The sequence below is a fragment of the Gymnogyps californianus genome, chromosome 1 (genome assembly GCF_018139145.2).
Source record: "Gymnogyps californianus isolate 813 chromosome 1, ASM1813914v2, whole genome shotgun sequence".
In the NCBI taxonomy this organism is placed as follows: domain Eukaryota; kingdom Metazoa; phylum Chordata; class Aves; order Accipitriformes; family Cathartidae; genus Gymnogyps; species Gymnogyps californianus.
Genome location: NC_059471.1, coordinates 95,296,589 through 95,312,491, shown reverse-complemented (window position 1 = coordinate 95,312,491; position 15,903 = coordinate 95,296,589). Strand labels below are relative to the sequence as shown.

The window sequence follows — 15,903 nt, the reverse complement described above, 5'->3', positions numbered from 1 at the left end:
GAAAATTTTAACAGAAATGTGCAGCATTACAATTCATGAGGGTTTTTTTATAAGTTCTTATAAAACACAGAATCAGATATACACGTTGAGTTAGTGCTTTGCAAAAGTTTAATGTAGCTGCAAAAACAACTGATGATTAGGATGCAACAGTTGCCGTAGTTCATGATAAACAGCACTTTCTCTTAGGTGGTTTGTATGTCCAGGTAATGCTTTCATTAAAATGTTAGCTAGTACATTTTAGAATACGACCTGTTTTCTTGCTCTAGACGCAGTTTCAGATCTTTCCCAGATTTCTTCCTGGGGAAGCCACTGTATTTAGTTTCCTGAGAGCTTTTATACCTGTGCTATTTGTTTTCTACCATTTTATCCAAAGCACCATTCTGCAGAATGTTTCCTGAAATTATTTGTTGTCCATTTTGCCTACTGCCACAACTGTAAGACGTTAAAACTTGAGTGCTTAAATTGTAATTTACTTGAACAAGTAAATATATGTCAGAGCAGATAACCATTTTTCTGGCTTTGTAACTTCCTGTGTAACACTCATTCTGGGAGTCTGAGATTATTACCTTTTCATATAGATGTATTATGGAATTCAAATATCCTAGTGCTGTCAGTGTCAGATTCTGACAATTTCTCAAATAACAACATATTGTGTTGCTTTAAAGAGTGAATTTTTATACTTGCTAAGCCACCCAGTCTAGGTAAGAGGGAAAGAGAAATACATTTGTTATTTTGTTTACATTGTACTATGGGAATTCATGCCTCACACTTATTATTTTAAAATGCTTTCCCATAAAGAATTGTTCTCATGAATCCCCTCGCAAAGGATATATTTACTGTTTATTAACCAGCTCTTCTGTTAGATATGGTCACTGGTAACAGTGAAACAGAGCTGAAGACTATAAAATTTATGTACTCTTCACTGAGAAGGTCAACACACAAGAGACCTCAGGAGATTGAGTGATCCAAGACGTCTGGAAATGTTTCATTATCCTTCTTTGTGTAATTTAGACTTTGTGGGTATTTTTATTCAGGGGGCAGTACTAGCAGCTGTGTCAAGCCACAAATTCAACTCCTTCTATGGTGACCCCCCTGAAGAGCTGCCAGACTTCTCTGAAGACCCCACCTCCTCAGGTATTTTAACAGAAAGTATATTTACTGCAGTCAACCTGTCTTAATTCTATACTGACTAGAGTACCAAGTATTTACTAATTTCTCATGATTTCATAAAGTTGCATGTTAAGTTAATGTTTAAATGTGAAAGCATAAATAATTTTCAGTCATAATGGTGTTAGTGACTGGAGAAGATGAATATAAAATCTCTGCACAGTTGTAAGTTTCTACAGAAATTCTGTCTGATTTTTTTATTTGGTGTATGTACATTTAATTACACATAGTGCTGTAACCTCATATTTCTCTTTATATTACTGGAGTGTAAAAGCTTATTGAAATTTTGTCTTGAATTTAGGTAGGAGCAAGATTCTCATACCTTACTAATAGTTAGTTATAAAAAGAAACCATTGTGTACCAGAGTTTCTTGACCTCCTGTTTTAGAGAACAGTATGATTAAGATGTCTCCTCTTTAAAGCACACTGGACAGTATTTCTGATACTATAACCCGACCCCCAAATCCTCAGAGAGAGACAATACATATACTTCAGGGACCTCCCAACATACTTCAAAGGGGAAGATAATATCTTTGCTGTGCTGTGAGCATGTAGCTAGGCCTTGGGCAGGACGGTGACCTTACTCCAAGCAGTCTTTTTGTCCTCGGCCCATATACAGGAATTTAAATAACCTGGCAGTCCCTATACTAACACAGCCCTGTCACAGTTATGTATCTTAATTTTGACATAACATTACTCACAACATTTCCAGTGCAAAAGTCTGGGTTGGTCTATCTGACCTAAAATTAGGGTTTAGGATCAAGTTAAATGAACTTTTAAGAAAAACTTAAGGCCAATAGGACTCTCTCTCTTATTTTTCTAAACAACTAAATAGTACTTGCAGAATATTTTAGCTATACACTGACTTTACTAGAAGACATTTCAGGAACTTAATTACATGTGCTGAACTGCTGTGTTGTCGTGGTTTAACCCCAGCCAGCAGGTAAACACCACACAGCCACTCCCTCACTCCCCCGCCCCGCTCCCAGTGGGATGGGGAGGAGAATCGGGAAAGAAGGTAAAACTCGTGGGTTGAGATAAGAACGGTTTAATAACTGAAGTAAAATATAATACTAGCAATAATAATAATTATATATAATAATAATAGTAATTAAAAGGAATATAACAAAAAAAAAGAAAGGGGGCAGGGGGAGGAAGGAAAAAAAAAAAAAAAAACAGTGATGCACAATACAATTGCTCACCACCCGCTGACCGATGCCCCAGCAGCGATCCACCCCTCCCGGCCAACTCCCCCCCCATTTATATACCAGGCATGATGCTCTATGGTATGGAATATCCCTGTGGCTAGTTCGGGTCAGCTGTCCTGGCTGTGCTCCCTCGCAGCTTCTTGTGCACCTGCTTGCTGGCAGAGCACGGGAGACTGAAAAGTCCTTGGCTTAAGATAAGTGCTACTTAGCAACAACTAAACCATCAGCGTGTTATCAACATTATTCTCACACTAGATCCAAAACACAGCACTGTACCAGCTACTAAGAAGAAAATGAACTCTATCCCAGCCAAAACCAGGACATGTGTGATAATTCTCTTTCCCATTGTTTTTATAGGTGAGAAAATTGCTTATTGACTGCATATGTTAAGTGTTCCTTTTCTGCTCTTTCATATGAGCGAGTAATTTTTATAAATTATTCAATGTCATTAATATAGGAATTGGGGGCAATTTTTTTTTTATTAAATTCTTAAATTTTACTTCTTGGAGTTCAAGTTTGAGTACTTAAATTAAAAGATTGCTTTGTCCTTAGAGATGCACGCTGCTCATAATTTCATAGAAGTGAATGGGAATCTCAGATCATTTATTGCAAATGGGTAATCACAGCCTCATGGCTTAACTTCAGCCAGCTTTTGAATACTTGATGTACTTGTAAGTAAGGATCCATATATTCTTTTAAAGAAAGAATAAGGTGGTTTTACTTCACCCAGAATTACTTGCAGTGCTTTAATTTTTGTTTCCAGCTACTTCCCCCATTTCAATAACATGAATAGGCCACCGACATGATTGGCAGTGGCAAGTTTCCTAATCTAAAAACTGCAGTTCCTCTTTCCAGTTTCAGTCTCACATCAACAGGACATGTGTCTTCCTTGTAGAGTGATGTAATTGCAGATATCAGTATACAGCAAAGGTACAAGTTCTATTTTTTCTGCTCACAGAATACATGAATCCAGTACACATGTAAATTCTACAGAATTCCAGAATGCTGGATCCATTGTTATCTTGTGTTCATCTCTGAAATAACTGAAACAATAGCTTGGATTTCTCAGGAAAGCGTAGTTATTCTCTAAAATAACATTGTTGATCTCGCTGATGGGAGATCACAGTGATCAGGAAACCATACTAAGTGGGTAGTTTTCATGATGTTTCCCTGACCGTCTGCATTAGCTGATAAAATATTTAATATCGCAGGGTAAACACTGAGGCTTGCAAGAAAAGATACTGCAACTTTCAGCTTCTGAAATTGCTAGATATGGAAATCTATTTTCTTTCCTCTTCAGAAGTACACTAATAAAGTTTTCAAATATTTCTAGCTTGTAAAGATAGACTATTGTGATGATTCTAAACTGAACTAGTTCATAGAAATTAGACATAAAACTCTTGAATTGCAGTAGAAACTTGACTATCTTAAGGTTAAGTTTCCTTCCTAACATCTCATGATGTTATTCCAGATCATAAACTCTAATGAAAAGCATTTAATATTTAAATGTTGCTGCCTATTTAATCCTCCCATAATTTTTCATGAAGCTTACCGTTAAAATTAAATGATTTATCAGAAATGGGCAAATGTGGAACTCCTACTGAGATAAAGATGCAGAAATATAAATGCTTATTAGGTTATGCAAATTGTATATCCTGTTGTCGTCCAGGTCTTTCTAAACACAGAAATGGAAAATTTCAGTTCTGTCTTTTTTCCAGATGAATCTAGAGGTGTTCTTCCTCAGAGTTCACTGAACCTGGAATTGCTGGAACTTTTGAGCATCTTTCTATACTACCAGAGTAATAGCCGGGGATATGAAGGCATTATAGGTAGCAAGTCAGGTGACTTTCTTAGAAGCAGAATCACAAAGGATATTCTTGTCAGAGAGCTTTCCAATGAGGGTCAGCAAATTGCATAACTAAATTAGATGGGAATGAACACAGATAAATTTCAGTTGAAGTCAAGCAGGTATTTTTCTGTACACATCTTCCTTTTGTTTGTTCAGAGTGTGTTAATAATTCTTGGTTCCCACAGCTTTTTCTGGGTGATCTATTTCCTCTTTCGTCAGCAACTGTCCTCTGATGGACTTAACTTAATCCCGCTATCATTCTGTTGGTAACATGGCAGAAGTCAGTCTTGCTGAATTCTGAGAGTATGATAAAGGCTGTTAAAATGTTTTGAAAAATTAGGTAAATATTTTTAAACTAAAATATTACTTTACTGCTGATAGGCTGTGTTCAGTAACTTCTTTAGTAAAGCCACTAAACAGCACAAATGACAAGCATCTTGCAAATGTTTTTTTGCTAGAATGTAGAACATTTGACTTTCAGGTTGCCTGTCTTCAAGACATTGTAAAATGTCAGTTTCCCAAGGCAGTGAATGTTTTGGATATTTTTAATATCCTGAAGCAAACATAAATCAGAAGTTAGCAATCAACAGCCCTAAAGGCTAAATCTGGCACATGAGAAAAATTGGCCCAGTAGAGAGTATTTGAAGTGGACTAAGAAATTAATTAGGTGCCAGAGAAATTCACGATCAGTTTGCTCTCTGCTGCCCTTCCCCATCCAACTCCCTCCCCTCTCCCCTGCCCTCCCTGGCCCTCCTGTCACCTGATTGCACATTAGATCAAGACAGAGGATTTCCTCTGCTTGTGTCATCTGCTGACCATTTGTCCCCTAATGGAGAGCACGGAGGTATAATTTTCAAGTGTTTTGATAACAATGCCTCAGGCTGAAGAATGAATATCACCAGTGTAAAGTTTTTCATTTTTCCTCCTTTTGCTTCTTCAGCTCCCCCATTCTGCAGCAGCCCAAGGAAAGGCTGTGGAATTGTTTGACGTGTTGACTTGGGAAGCTGAATTCAGGAAGACCATTTAGTTTACTTTGGAGTTTTAAGTAGCTTCAGGTTGTTTAAGTTTTTAGGCCAACAGTTAGAAAAGCCCATAAATTGAAGAGGTTTTTTATAACTTTGTATTTCCAAAAACCTTTTTGTAGCCACATTTTCAGAACTACTGAGTCAGTGTTGGAGTTAAGCCAGTGGATAGTCCATAGCCTTTGAAAAACTGCATAACTGATTTTTAGATTAAAGCAAATTTTACCTTTTGGTTAAAGGACTTTCCTCTATAATGCCTGCTTGAATTGCTTGGTTTATAGTGCTCATGTTCTGAAAGGTGACTAACAGGTTTCAGAGTAGCTTTTTGCTGCAAACAGTTCTAGATTCCTGTAAGGCATCTTATAATGCTGTGTCTCAGTTTAACCACAGAGAATGTACAGGAGCATATTTTATAGCAGACTGACCAAATGTACTTATTTAGCCTAGGCTAACAAATAACACTGTTGCAGTACTTCCTGAACATTTATCTGCTTTCTGAGCTCTGTGGTAACGGTGTAAGACGATGAACATAGCAGCAGTGCTTTTGCATTGCACAGAAAGCAGGCACGTTAAGTCTACATCAGTGTTTCTAGCTTGTTTTCTCAAACTGCAAGGTACAAATTTCATATGGCATTTTTACAAATGCATTTTAATATTTTGTCTCAGGATTGCTGTATGTAAATTGAAATTTTCATTCTTTTTTATCGTTAGACTCTATATTGTCATATCAAATGAGAAATTTTTAACAGTATGAGATCTTGATTTTCAAATTTGAAAGTAATAATAATGGGAAAAGAGCTAAATCTGATAGTCTTTCAGAGTGAGATCAAACAACAAATGTAGCCCAAGTTGTAAGATCATTGTTTCCATCACATGGAACTAGCTTAACTCACAAGTTAGTGAGTGGTTAGTAGTTTTATGGGATTTAGATTCCGTGAAATATGGGCAATATAAGCCCATATCTTAAAAATTATCGGTCTCATTGACACGAGGAAGAAAAAGAAATACTGTTCTTATGCAAAAATTACCACTGATTTTGTAAATATTTGCAAAGGGTCTTGTGTAACATTTTTAAGTATGAGTGCTTGGAAAAAAAAATTACATTCACCCTATCATTTACTGTTATTAATTCCTTATCTAGTATTACAGGTATAGCTGACTATCAGTTTTGAGATCATTAATTTGAGTGTTTCCAATACTCCATTATTATCTTTATGATTTTTCAGCTATTTAATATTTGTTCTGGTATGTTTAAATACAAAAACTTGTAAGTATATAAAGTCACTGTTAATTAAAATCAATAATAAAGTGGTTGTATTTCTAAGTGGTTCTCATAATGGTTCTCACTGAAACTTTTGTAAAAAAAATTATTTCAATATATTGCTAAATTCTAGTTAGTAAATATATTAATTAATATGATGTTACGCTTCGTTTGCAGTTGAAATAGTTTGTCAGTTCACCTCTTACGATATTCTTACCTGAAATCATTTTTTGTCCATGAGTTTTTTAAAATAGTTTAACCAAGGCTGGAAAAAGTCTGGTATTGTAGATACCTAACACTGCGTACATGTGCTACCTTCCCATTGCCAAGTGTTTGTTTTCCTCCCATCCCAGTCCGCAAGTCCCATTTGCTTCACACATAGAAACCGTATTAAAAAAATAGAAGGGGGGTCTTGTCACTTTGTTCATACTATTTTGTGGCTAAACTAGCATGCTAGGTTGCAGCTTTATAAATTGCTTGTTCTGAAATCTTCATACTGTTTGTTGTTTGTCCAAATGCTGCCTTCCTACTAGGACTTCTAGCAGCAGAAAGTAGGTATCCCTTTGTTTTCCTTTAAGGCATATCATTCAGCTATGATGTGTGTCTTTGCATGTTTAAAAATCAGCTTTCTTCTCTTCTCTTTGCTATTTTCGGTTTTAATACTGCCTGTTCAAGAAAAATAGCCTGTATTTTTTTTGACTAAATCTGTCTATAACTTTGAAAATATAATTAACCAGAAGTAATATGATTTCCAGGGCATTCTGAAGATTCTAGTTTAGAGGCAGTATTAAAATTAGCTGGTTTTTTGTTTTCAATATTTGCAACACAACTGAAAGAAAATATAATTTTCATTAAATTAATAAAGGATAAAATGGTTTGGTTTTGTGTTTTAGTTCCAAAATTAATGTTTTCATGGGCTAATGGGCTTTTTTCTCCTCACACTAAATATATACTGTAGTATTAGTCATATATTATTTTCTTGCTATACCCTTGCATGAACTTTCTTGATCATTCTGTGGTGATGTGATACATGATAGATGCATATGCATTGTGTATATGCATACACCTGATTTAAATAACTATCCAATATGTGTCTCCTTAGTGAAGGAGTATTATTGACATGTAGGGAGGAGGTTCTGCTGCAAGTTAGCTGCACGCTTCGTCAGAGACTGAAAGCGCAAGCACTTCTAAAACCTGCAGACTATACTAGACAAAGGAGAAGGTGTGAAATTTTAGACCCTTTGATAAAAACCGCAACCATTTCAAAACCAACAAATTCAGCATCTCAAAATACAAGCTATAAGAAGTGGGGTTTTTCTTGCAGCATTTTGAGATTTGTAGGCTAACAGTTCTTCCGTCCTAGGTCAGGGCAGCAAGACATATGTCCATGTCTCCATTTCTGATCAAAGTCATAGATTTTTGTTGTTGTTGTTGTTGTTGTTGTTGTTTGGTTTATTCTTTTGATCTTACAGGTTGTGGGGGATGTTGTTCCTTGTCCTCCTGTTTCCCTGTCTCAGAATGCCTGCCCAGTAATATGAGAGTGAGACCTCAGTGGATTTTTATATAAAACTTTTGCAACAGTATTATTTTTATACAGTTGTAGGGAAAAAAGAAACCTTATACGGAGCCTCTGCCACTGATTTTTGGTTTTTGTTTGTGCATAGAGACTTTCTTCGTAAACTTATTGACTGATAGAGTGTGCTGCCCTCATACTGGTCAGAAGAGGGTTTCCATGTATTTTTGCAATGAGGAAGAAAGTATCTAAGGAAGTAATAGTGAAGGGCATTCATTTGTTAAAATATTTATTTGTTTAGTTGCATGTGAGTGTGCTACCTGTAAGGTGCAGGTCTGGTCTGAAAAACAATACCTTCTCACTACGTATTTCTTTACCACCACAGTAGACTGCCTTCTGTCATATCTGTGGCTAGTTTTACAGTGAGAGATAACTGGGAAAAGGAATTGGCAAACTTTGTGTAAAGGTCCCAAGTATGGAGACAGGAGAAAGCTGGAGACATGCATACACATAGTGCCCCTGTGCGTGCGGAATAAAACGAAGGCTATCTTCAAAATCAAGCATCAGTTTCTCCCTAGCCCCTTCCCTCTTCCCCCGCCACTTCCCCCTCACCCCCTCCTTTTGTGTATTTCCATATATAGTACTCTCCTCTGTGTTCCTGCTTCTGTTTAGGAACACTTTCTCTCTTCTGGTTTGGGTTTTTTTTTTTTCTTTTTTCTTTGTTTGGTCTTTTCCTCTTTCTCCCTGTTTTTCTCTCCTGCACCTATTTCCTTTGGTTTTCTTCTCTGACTTTTACACGCCTTTAGTTCCCTTCTTGTATTCCTTAGGTGTTCTTACCTTCTTTAATTTAGTTGTAAATCCTGATACCCTTCCATCGCACCAACTGCCTTCTTTCTGCAGTTTCACTGTAGTCTCCATAAACCTCCATCTTTCTAGTTGTCTCCCTAGACTCTTCCTGATTGTTTTTTATATATATATATATACACACACAGACATAAAAATATATATATAGTGTGTGTATATATATTATTACTGTCTTAATTGCTTCCCAGTAGCATTCACAGAACTGTGTGCATGTAGGAGCTGATTTGTAAATTTAGAGAGTGTCTAAACTTGGCTGTTTGGTTTCCATCCAAGAAGGAAGAAGTCATTAAACACTACATAGCTCAAATTTGAGGAGGATAGAGTCCTTACTTGCCTTTCGTTTTAATTACACTGTTGTGTATGTATGTGAAACATGTATCTCCCACCTTATTTTAAACTATTATAGGCATATATATACACATGCTTTGGCTGTCATCTGTTCTTACAGAGATAGTTGCTCTGGAATATAGTGAACAGCAAAGAGCAACAAATTGCTGTGTGAGGTTAGGGGCATCTCAACTCCAGCGATTCTTGCAGATGTGGTTTAAAGTGATGAAGAGCATCTGGTACTCAGTTGGCTTTCTCTTAATCTAAGAAGTTAAATCAGCAGAAGGAGCGGAAAGGTCCCATCTCTGTAAAAGATTGTTTTCTTGCCTTTAACAGAAACAGCATATGTATAGTATTTTCTTTACAGGACGAACAGGAAATAGAGGTGTTCTTTCTTACATATTTTTAACTCCTGTCCGCTGCTATGAAGGCAAACCTGGCCTTGTATATAACATGGGCATAGTATTTCACAATTATGCTGATATCGAGCTTAGACGTTCATGTTTTGCTAAAGTGAGCAGTTTTAAATGTGTATGTGATTGTGATTTGAAAACCTCAGCTAACAGACACCCCATCATTTCCACAGCATTTTGATATAGTGTTTAATTACCTAATGTGTTAAACATTTATGCCTTGTGTTTTTAGGGTATCGTAATCAGATGCCAGCAAAACAGAACTACTGGAGGCACTGATTTATACAGTTATCACTAAATAGGTCATTTAAAGGTATAAGTGTCACTGGAGTCTTAAAGCAGAAGCAAAGAATCTTTGTTTTATTTGTCATACGTGAAAAATAAAAATAAAATCCATTAAACTTGAATCTCACGTTATGGAGTTGGTAAAAATTATCTCATTGTCACTTCACCACGTGTGCTCTTATCAGAATCTCACAATATTTATAAGATTTTTTTGTGTGTGAAAATAACTGCACTTTATCATAATGCCTATGCTTGGTTTTTATGAGGTTGTATCCAGTGACTTCATGTAGCGATTCTAATATTTGATCTTTCTAAAATCTAACAATTTTTGTTGGTTTTTTTCTTCTGTCCTTGCTGTATGTGCTAGCCTCAGACCTCTTCATAAACCAAGTGAAATGTAAATCCTACCTTCTGAAATGCCTGTGCTTTGAGAGCCAGGATTGTTTTTTAATTTCATTTCCAGCGGCTGCACACAAGAAGGCAGCCAGGAGATGAAGTGGTGAGAAATCAGGTTGTGTTGATTGTAGATTGACTGGCATAAGGACTGAATTGTGATATATAGAGAAATTGCAAATAGCAGCTAAGCTTTGGTTAGTCATTTAAAAACCACTGTAAAATCTTCAAGGCATAGTTACTTACCTATTTATACAACATAAAGAATAGTTGAAAAGCCAATCCAAATTAAGGTAGTTTATAAGAATGAACAGGATTAAAATAAGTGGTTGGTGTCAGGAACTTCATTTTATACAAATCTAAGGGGTTTAGATTTTGTCAGTGTCTCTTTAATAAAAATATGCTATTATTATAATGGTTGCTATAAGGTCTTCTGCAGAGTCATTTCCTGGAGTACTAATGGCAGGAGACTTGCAAAAAGGTCACGGTTTTATAGTTTTGTATTTAAACAAGGTCAGGCTTCCTCTAACAAGTTTTCATTGCTCAGAAGAGGGTTTATGACTGACCAAGACTTAAATGGGCGTTTGTAATCTTCAATATTTAAAAAAAACCCAAAGAATTCTTTTACCCTCTCTCAGAATGTGTTTGTAGTCACAATGTAGTCTTTGTGTTTTGCAGCAAGATCTAAGTCTTTTTACCTGAGCACTCTTTTAGTCATATACTATCACAGATCACTGCTGCATGAAAAGAAGCTCATAATTCTCTGTACTGCCTGCTGCGTAAGAGAGGAAGTCAATTGTACCTGCCTTGTTTGCGGAGCCTCAGAAAAGCAATCTTTTGGGGTGTTGTGTGGTGGAGACATATTACTATTGGAGAATATGTAGGCAATTCTTGGAATAGTATTTTAAAGATTTCTCTTCTTTTATTCTCTTTTATTCTCTTCTCTCCTCTTCTGGAGAGAAGTAAGCAACTCCTGCCTACCTCTAAAGTTCAGTTTCTCTAGCCAAACCACCTGTTCCAGTTTAGAATAGCTAGATGCCAGGATGTAATAACAGGAGTCTATTTTACCAAAGCTTTACCTACTTGCAACTTGATGAACCAGTGTCCCTACCAAATTGAGGTGGTATTAAGGGCACTGTATGAGAACTACAAAGACTCTAGAGATACAATTCAGCTGTAAGAGAGAACTATTTCTGAATGGCCATCTCCATAAATGAGGTAACAGATCCTGCAGGAAATACCTATGATAACTTTGACTACACACTGGGTGAAGAAATAATCCCAAGTTATTGCCTTATAAAGCAAATATGTCTGACAAAAAAATAGATCTGCCTCAGTAGGCAGAAAGCTACTCAGTTCATCTCCATCTTCTTAGAAGCAATTTGGTATCATTCTTAAGAAGTCATTCCACTAACTATAAATACTATAGTATTTCAGGCACTAGTACTGACTGCAGAAGATTGTCATAAGCATTCTGACTTTTTTTTTTTTTTAATATAGTGAGAGCCCATAGTTTTCACTTTTCAGAGTTGTCAGCCCCAAGGGAGCTGTGAATAGTTGCAGCCATCCTTTCTTAGGTAGTCTTGTGGGAATACAAGAAAGACAAGGTTGTGTGCATGGCCCAGAATATCACTGCTCATTTGCACACTGAGGACATTTGTGCAATTACAGTAGGATCCACAGTTACCACAGTCTTCTCACAGAACCATGTTTGGTGCGGATTTTGTTACTATTACTGTGGAGAAGAGTCTTCTACTTGTATCACTGGAGTTACAACCTTTCCTGCACAATCGTATGTGTATATATTTTTATAGTAACTTAAGGTGCAGGGTGAGATTCATCTTACCTAGGTGGTTGGGGCTACTTGAAAGTTCTGTGGCAGTAAGCAGCATTTTCTAACAAAGTTTACTTTAAAGAGTCTTAAAAAACAAACAAACAAAGCCAGTCAGGTTAGTCAACTTCCTTTTTTTCCTGGCTTCCTAGTATTTGTGCATCATTCTAATTTTTATATTTATAGATTCTGTCTGTAACTGCTATAGACCATGAGAAATCTGAGCTTTTATATTGTACGACTGTATAATAACTGACTTAAGTCCTTCTTTTATCTTCTATGCTGAGGCTAAAATGGGTGCATTTGCAATGATGAAAAGAGATTAAATCCTATTTCTAGAGGATACAAGGTTTAATTACAAATATTGAGCACTTTTACACTTTCCCCAAAGGTTAGAAATTTCGCTTAAATATGATAGAATATGAATCTTTTTAGGGACAGGTGTGCTGTAAAGATTGGTTAATTTTATTTTATGTAGTATCTTTTATCTGCATTTAAAACTTTTCTGAAAGGTACTCTTTTAACCAGATGTCTGTAACAGAGAGAGTTTAGGTGTTCACAAAAATGCCTGTAGAATTGTTCTGTCACTTTTTTTATGCAATAACAGGCTGTCAGTATATAGCTACTATGCCATTTTCTCATGCAGGTGCATGTTATTTGTAAATGCGTGAAAGACATGGCGGTAGATACAGCATAAGATTGTAGGTAAAAAAACCCATAAGGTAGAACTATGATTTTAAGGGATTAGCAAAGTCACTGTCAGAACTTCTCAACAAATTTGTTAAGGATATGCTTGGAAACTTTCTTTTACAGCCATCTATGCAATGTGACCAATGGACAGGAGAAAAAAGACCTAATGAACAAAGCTTAATGTTTTGAAATTCCCAGATATTCAAAAGGTTGTTGAGATGCACATATTAAAAAATAGTAACTTTTATTTCTATTTGAAAGACCTCAAAGTATTCCACAAAATAAACTTCCCAAAATAAATAATACTGTGAAATAAATAATGTAATGGTCCAGAGCATTTAGTGTGTCACAATAATACAGCACTGCAGACAACTTTGAACGTACTTCTCATTGGTCTGGTTTTGGCTCAAGTTTTAGTAGTTATGAGCAACATTGAGCAGTATTAGAGACTCTTAAGATATCCAAGCCTCTGAAGTGAATCTTCTCTTGAGTTTTCCTTAAAGTAAACACTCCAAATACACAGAAAGGGCTTTGAACCCAGAAAGCAAAGTTTTGCTAGAAAATAAAATAATTAATTTAAACTCTGAGCATGACAAGAATAGCAATAAAAGAGAATTCTAACAAATTTCCTTCTGCCATCTGCATCCTGGAAAGTCAAGCACTTTCCTTCAGGCTTGAAGATCACTAAGTTCATAAACTTTTAACTGACATACTGAAAATGCTAGAAGAAACTTAGCGCAGTCCCTTTCGGGTCCCTAGGTAATGTTTTTCTTCCTCGCCTTTGAGGCTTAGCTGTGATCTCTCCATGCTCTTACCAGCAGATTCCCAGTCTCTGTATTTTCTCAGGTTTCCTGCTGTGTCTCCCAGTGTGGAAGCTGTGGCGCAGGCAAAGGAATATGGACAGTTCCTTTCAGTTGAGCACGCTTACTCATTAGCAAAGACAGAGCAGTTTTTTCTCTTCTTCAGTGCACCTGACCTCGTGCAGCAACTACGATAAGGCAAACCATTAGTTTCATTTGCTGACCGGCCACCGCTTTTTTAAAGGAACATAAATTAATACATCAGTTGGGGAAATAAGTAGTCAGACACGTTTAATGGGAGAGGACTAAGAAGTCTTATTGCTCCTGAGCCATGAGTTGTGAGGGGAGTACTGTGGTTCTTAACCTTGGTGTACGAGGAACTGCGAGGAGAATCCTAGGTTGAGATTTGTACTAAATGTGATGCAAGAGTTTCTAGACTTGTAACTTATTTGTCCTTCTAAGCCATGAGGTCACAAGTCTTGTATAGTAGTTTTTGTGTATTTTGTTGTTTATTCCAGTTTTTCAAGGTTTTCAGAGAAATAAGTGAATTTAACTTGTTTCCTTGTGTGGTTAAGAGGGGGTTGTTTTTTTTTTTTTTTTTTTATTACAGTCTGAAAATGCCAAAGGGTGAGTTAAGGAAGGCTAGTAAGAATTGTTCATACTGTGGAGGATGGAATTACAAAAACTATGGCAATTTTTTAGATATTATCTAGCTTGACAAAAGGACACTGGTGAATTAATAAGTAAACAGAATAAACATATTAAGGAGAAATTAGTGAAATATAGAATGTGTAGAATTCTGTATCCAGCATTAAGAATTCATTTATGAAAAAGCATTCAGCAGTTCACTGTCAGACACCAGCATTTTTGCAGACTAACACTGGATATGCTACCATCTTTCCAGATGCTTATACCACTGTGGAAAAACTGAAGACATGGGCTGTGGGTGTTTAGATAAGCCAAAGTTAGCATTCCAGTAATGCACACAAGTGGCAGCCACCACTGATACCTGATTTTTAAAACAAGTTGTTCCACAAGGAACCAATATGGGCTGGTTTACTATGGATTTGTGTTGTGGTTCTGTATCCTCCCCTGCTGTGAGTTCAACTCTGCTCATGGACTTCCACCTTCCATAATGCCTCCTGTTTCTCCTTTTTGTCCCCATATCCCTAGCTTCTCTTTTCACCCTTACACCATATAAAAATCATCCCCATCTTCCTATGACCCAAAACAATCCACTGGTCAAAAGGCAGCAAATGCTATAACTGGGTCTGAGATAACCAGGCAAGCAGAACAAACAGAACAAAAACTGGAGCTCAGTTACAGCATTTTTCCTCCTCTGGAGGACACAGCAGTCAGGTCTTTCTCTCTCTTCCCTCCTCTATCCAGATGCTGATTTTAAAAGAATTTGTGAGAGCATTGGTTCTTTGAAATTTTTACTGATTTGGAATATGTATTTGAAATTGGCCAGCAGTTCAAAAAGTGAAAAAAGAGAAGGTTAGGGTGAGAATGGTGAGGACAGGCAGTTGGGCAGATAATCCAAGTAACTTCGTAAGACATCGTTGGAAACCAGTCTAAAATAGAACAAAGCTAAGCTTAATAAAACCAGCTTTATGTATAACTACCCTATATATGGGCACTGTTGATATACGTAAAGTTTATTCAGTGAGGTTCTGTAAAAACTCCAGCTTTTTAAAGTTCCTGTTCCAGTTGTAGCAGATGAAGTGAAAGTTTCCAAAGTTCAGTTTACCGTGAGTCTTTGCTTTATTGATTTTTATTTTTTCTGGTTTTTTCCTGTTTATTGCCCCATAGGAGCAGTCTCACAGGTGCTGGACAGCCTGGAAGAAATTCATGCGCTTACAGACTGCAGCGAAAAAGACTTAGATTTTCTTCACAGTGTTTTCCAGGATCAGCATCTTCACACACTACTAGATGTAAGTTTTCTGTGATAAACAATTTGAATGCATTTCTGTATCTGTTGTTCATTGGATAATATTTTGTTTTATCCCGAATATATTCTCTTTTTTTGTTTCATACCAAAATGAATTTATTTAGGTGTGGAATATTACAATCAACTAGCACTTTACACAAAAATACATTTTAGGACTATACATACAGAATATTTTAGAATATGTAAGTGGTTAATGACTTGATTTGAATTAATAGCTTTGCTTTAAAATACTTCATCAGAATAGGCTTTTTTGTTTTGATAAGGGCTGGATTTTATTTTTTATTTTAAATGTGAATTGTAACTGTATAACTGTACAGATTCGTTCTTTTT

At 36.3% G+C, this 15,903-nt stretch overlaps 1 protein-coding gene across 7 annotated transcripts in view; it reads left to right on the top strand.

Moving 5' to 3' along the window:
* CASK (calcium/calmodulin dependent serine protein kinase) overlaps window positions 1-15,903 on the top strand; it is a 228,485-nt gene that overhangs the window by 147,866 nt on the left and 64,716 nt on the right. For 4 of the 7 annotated variants that reach the window (XM_050915214.1, XM_050915213.1, XM_050915211.1 and 1 more), the window contains exons 10-11: window positions 1,035-1,134; window positions 15,435-15,556. In XM_050915214.1, coding sequence (XP_050771171.1) covers window positions 1,035-1,134; window positions 15,435-15,556 — 222 coding nt within the window. Of the gene's footprint in view, window positions 1-1,034; window positions 1,135-7,039; window positions 7,058-15,434; window positions 15,557-15,903 lie in introns of all 7 variants that reach the window. The other 3 variants (XM_050915216.1, XM_050915212.1, XM_050915210.1) reach the window with 1 other exon arrangement.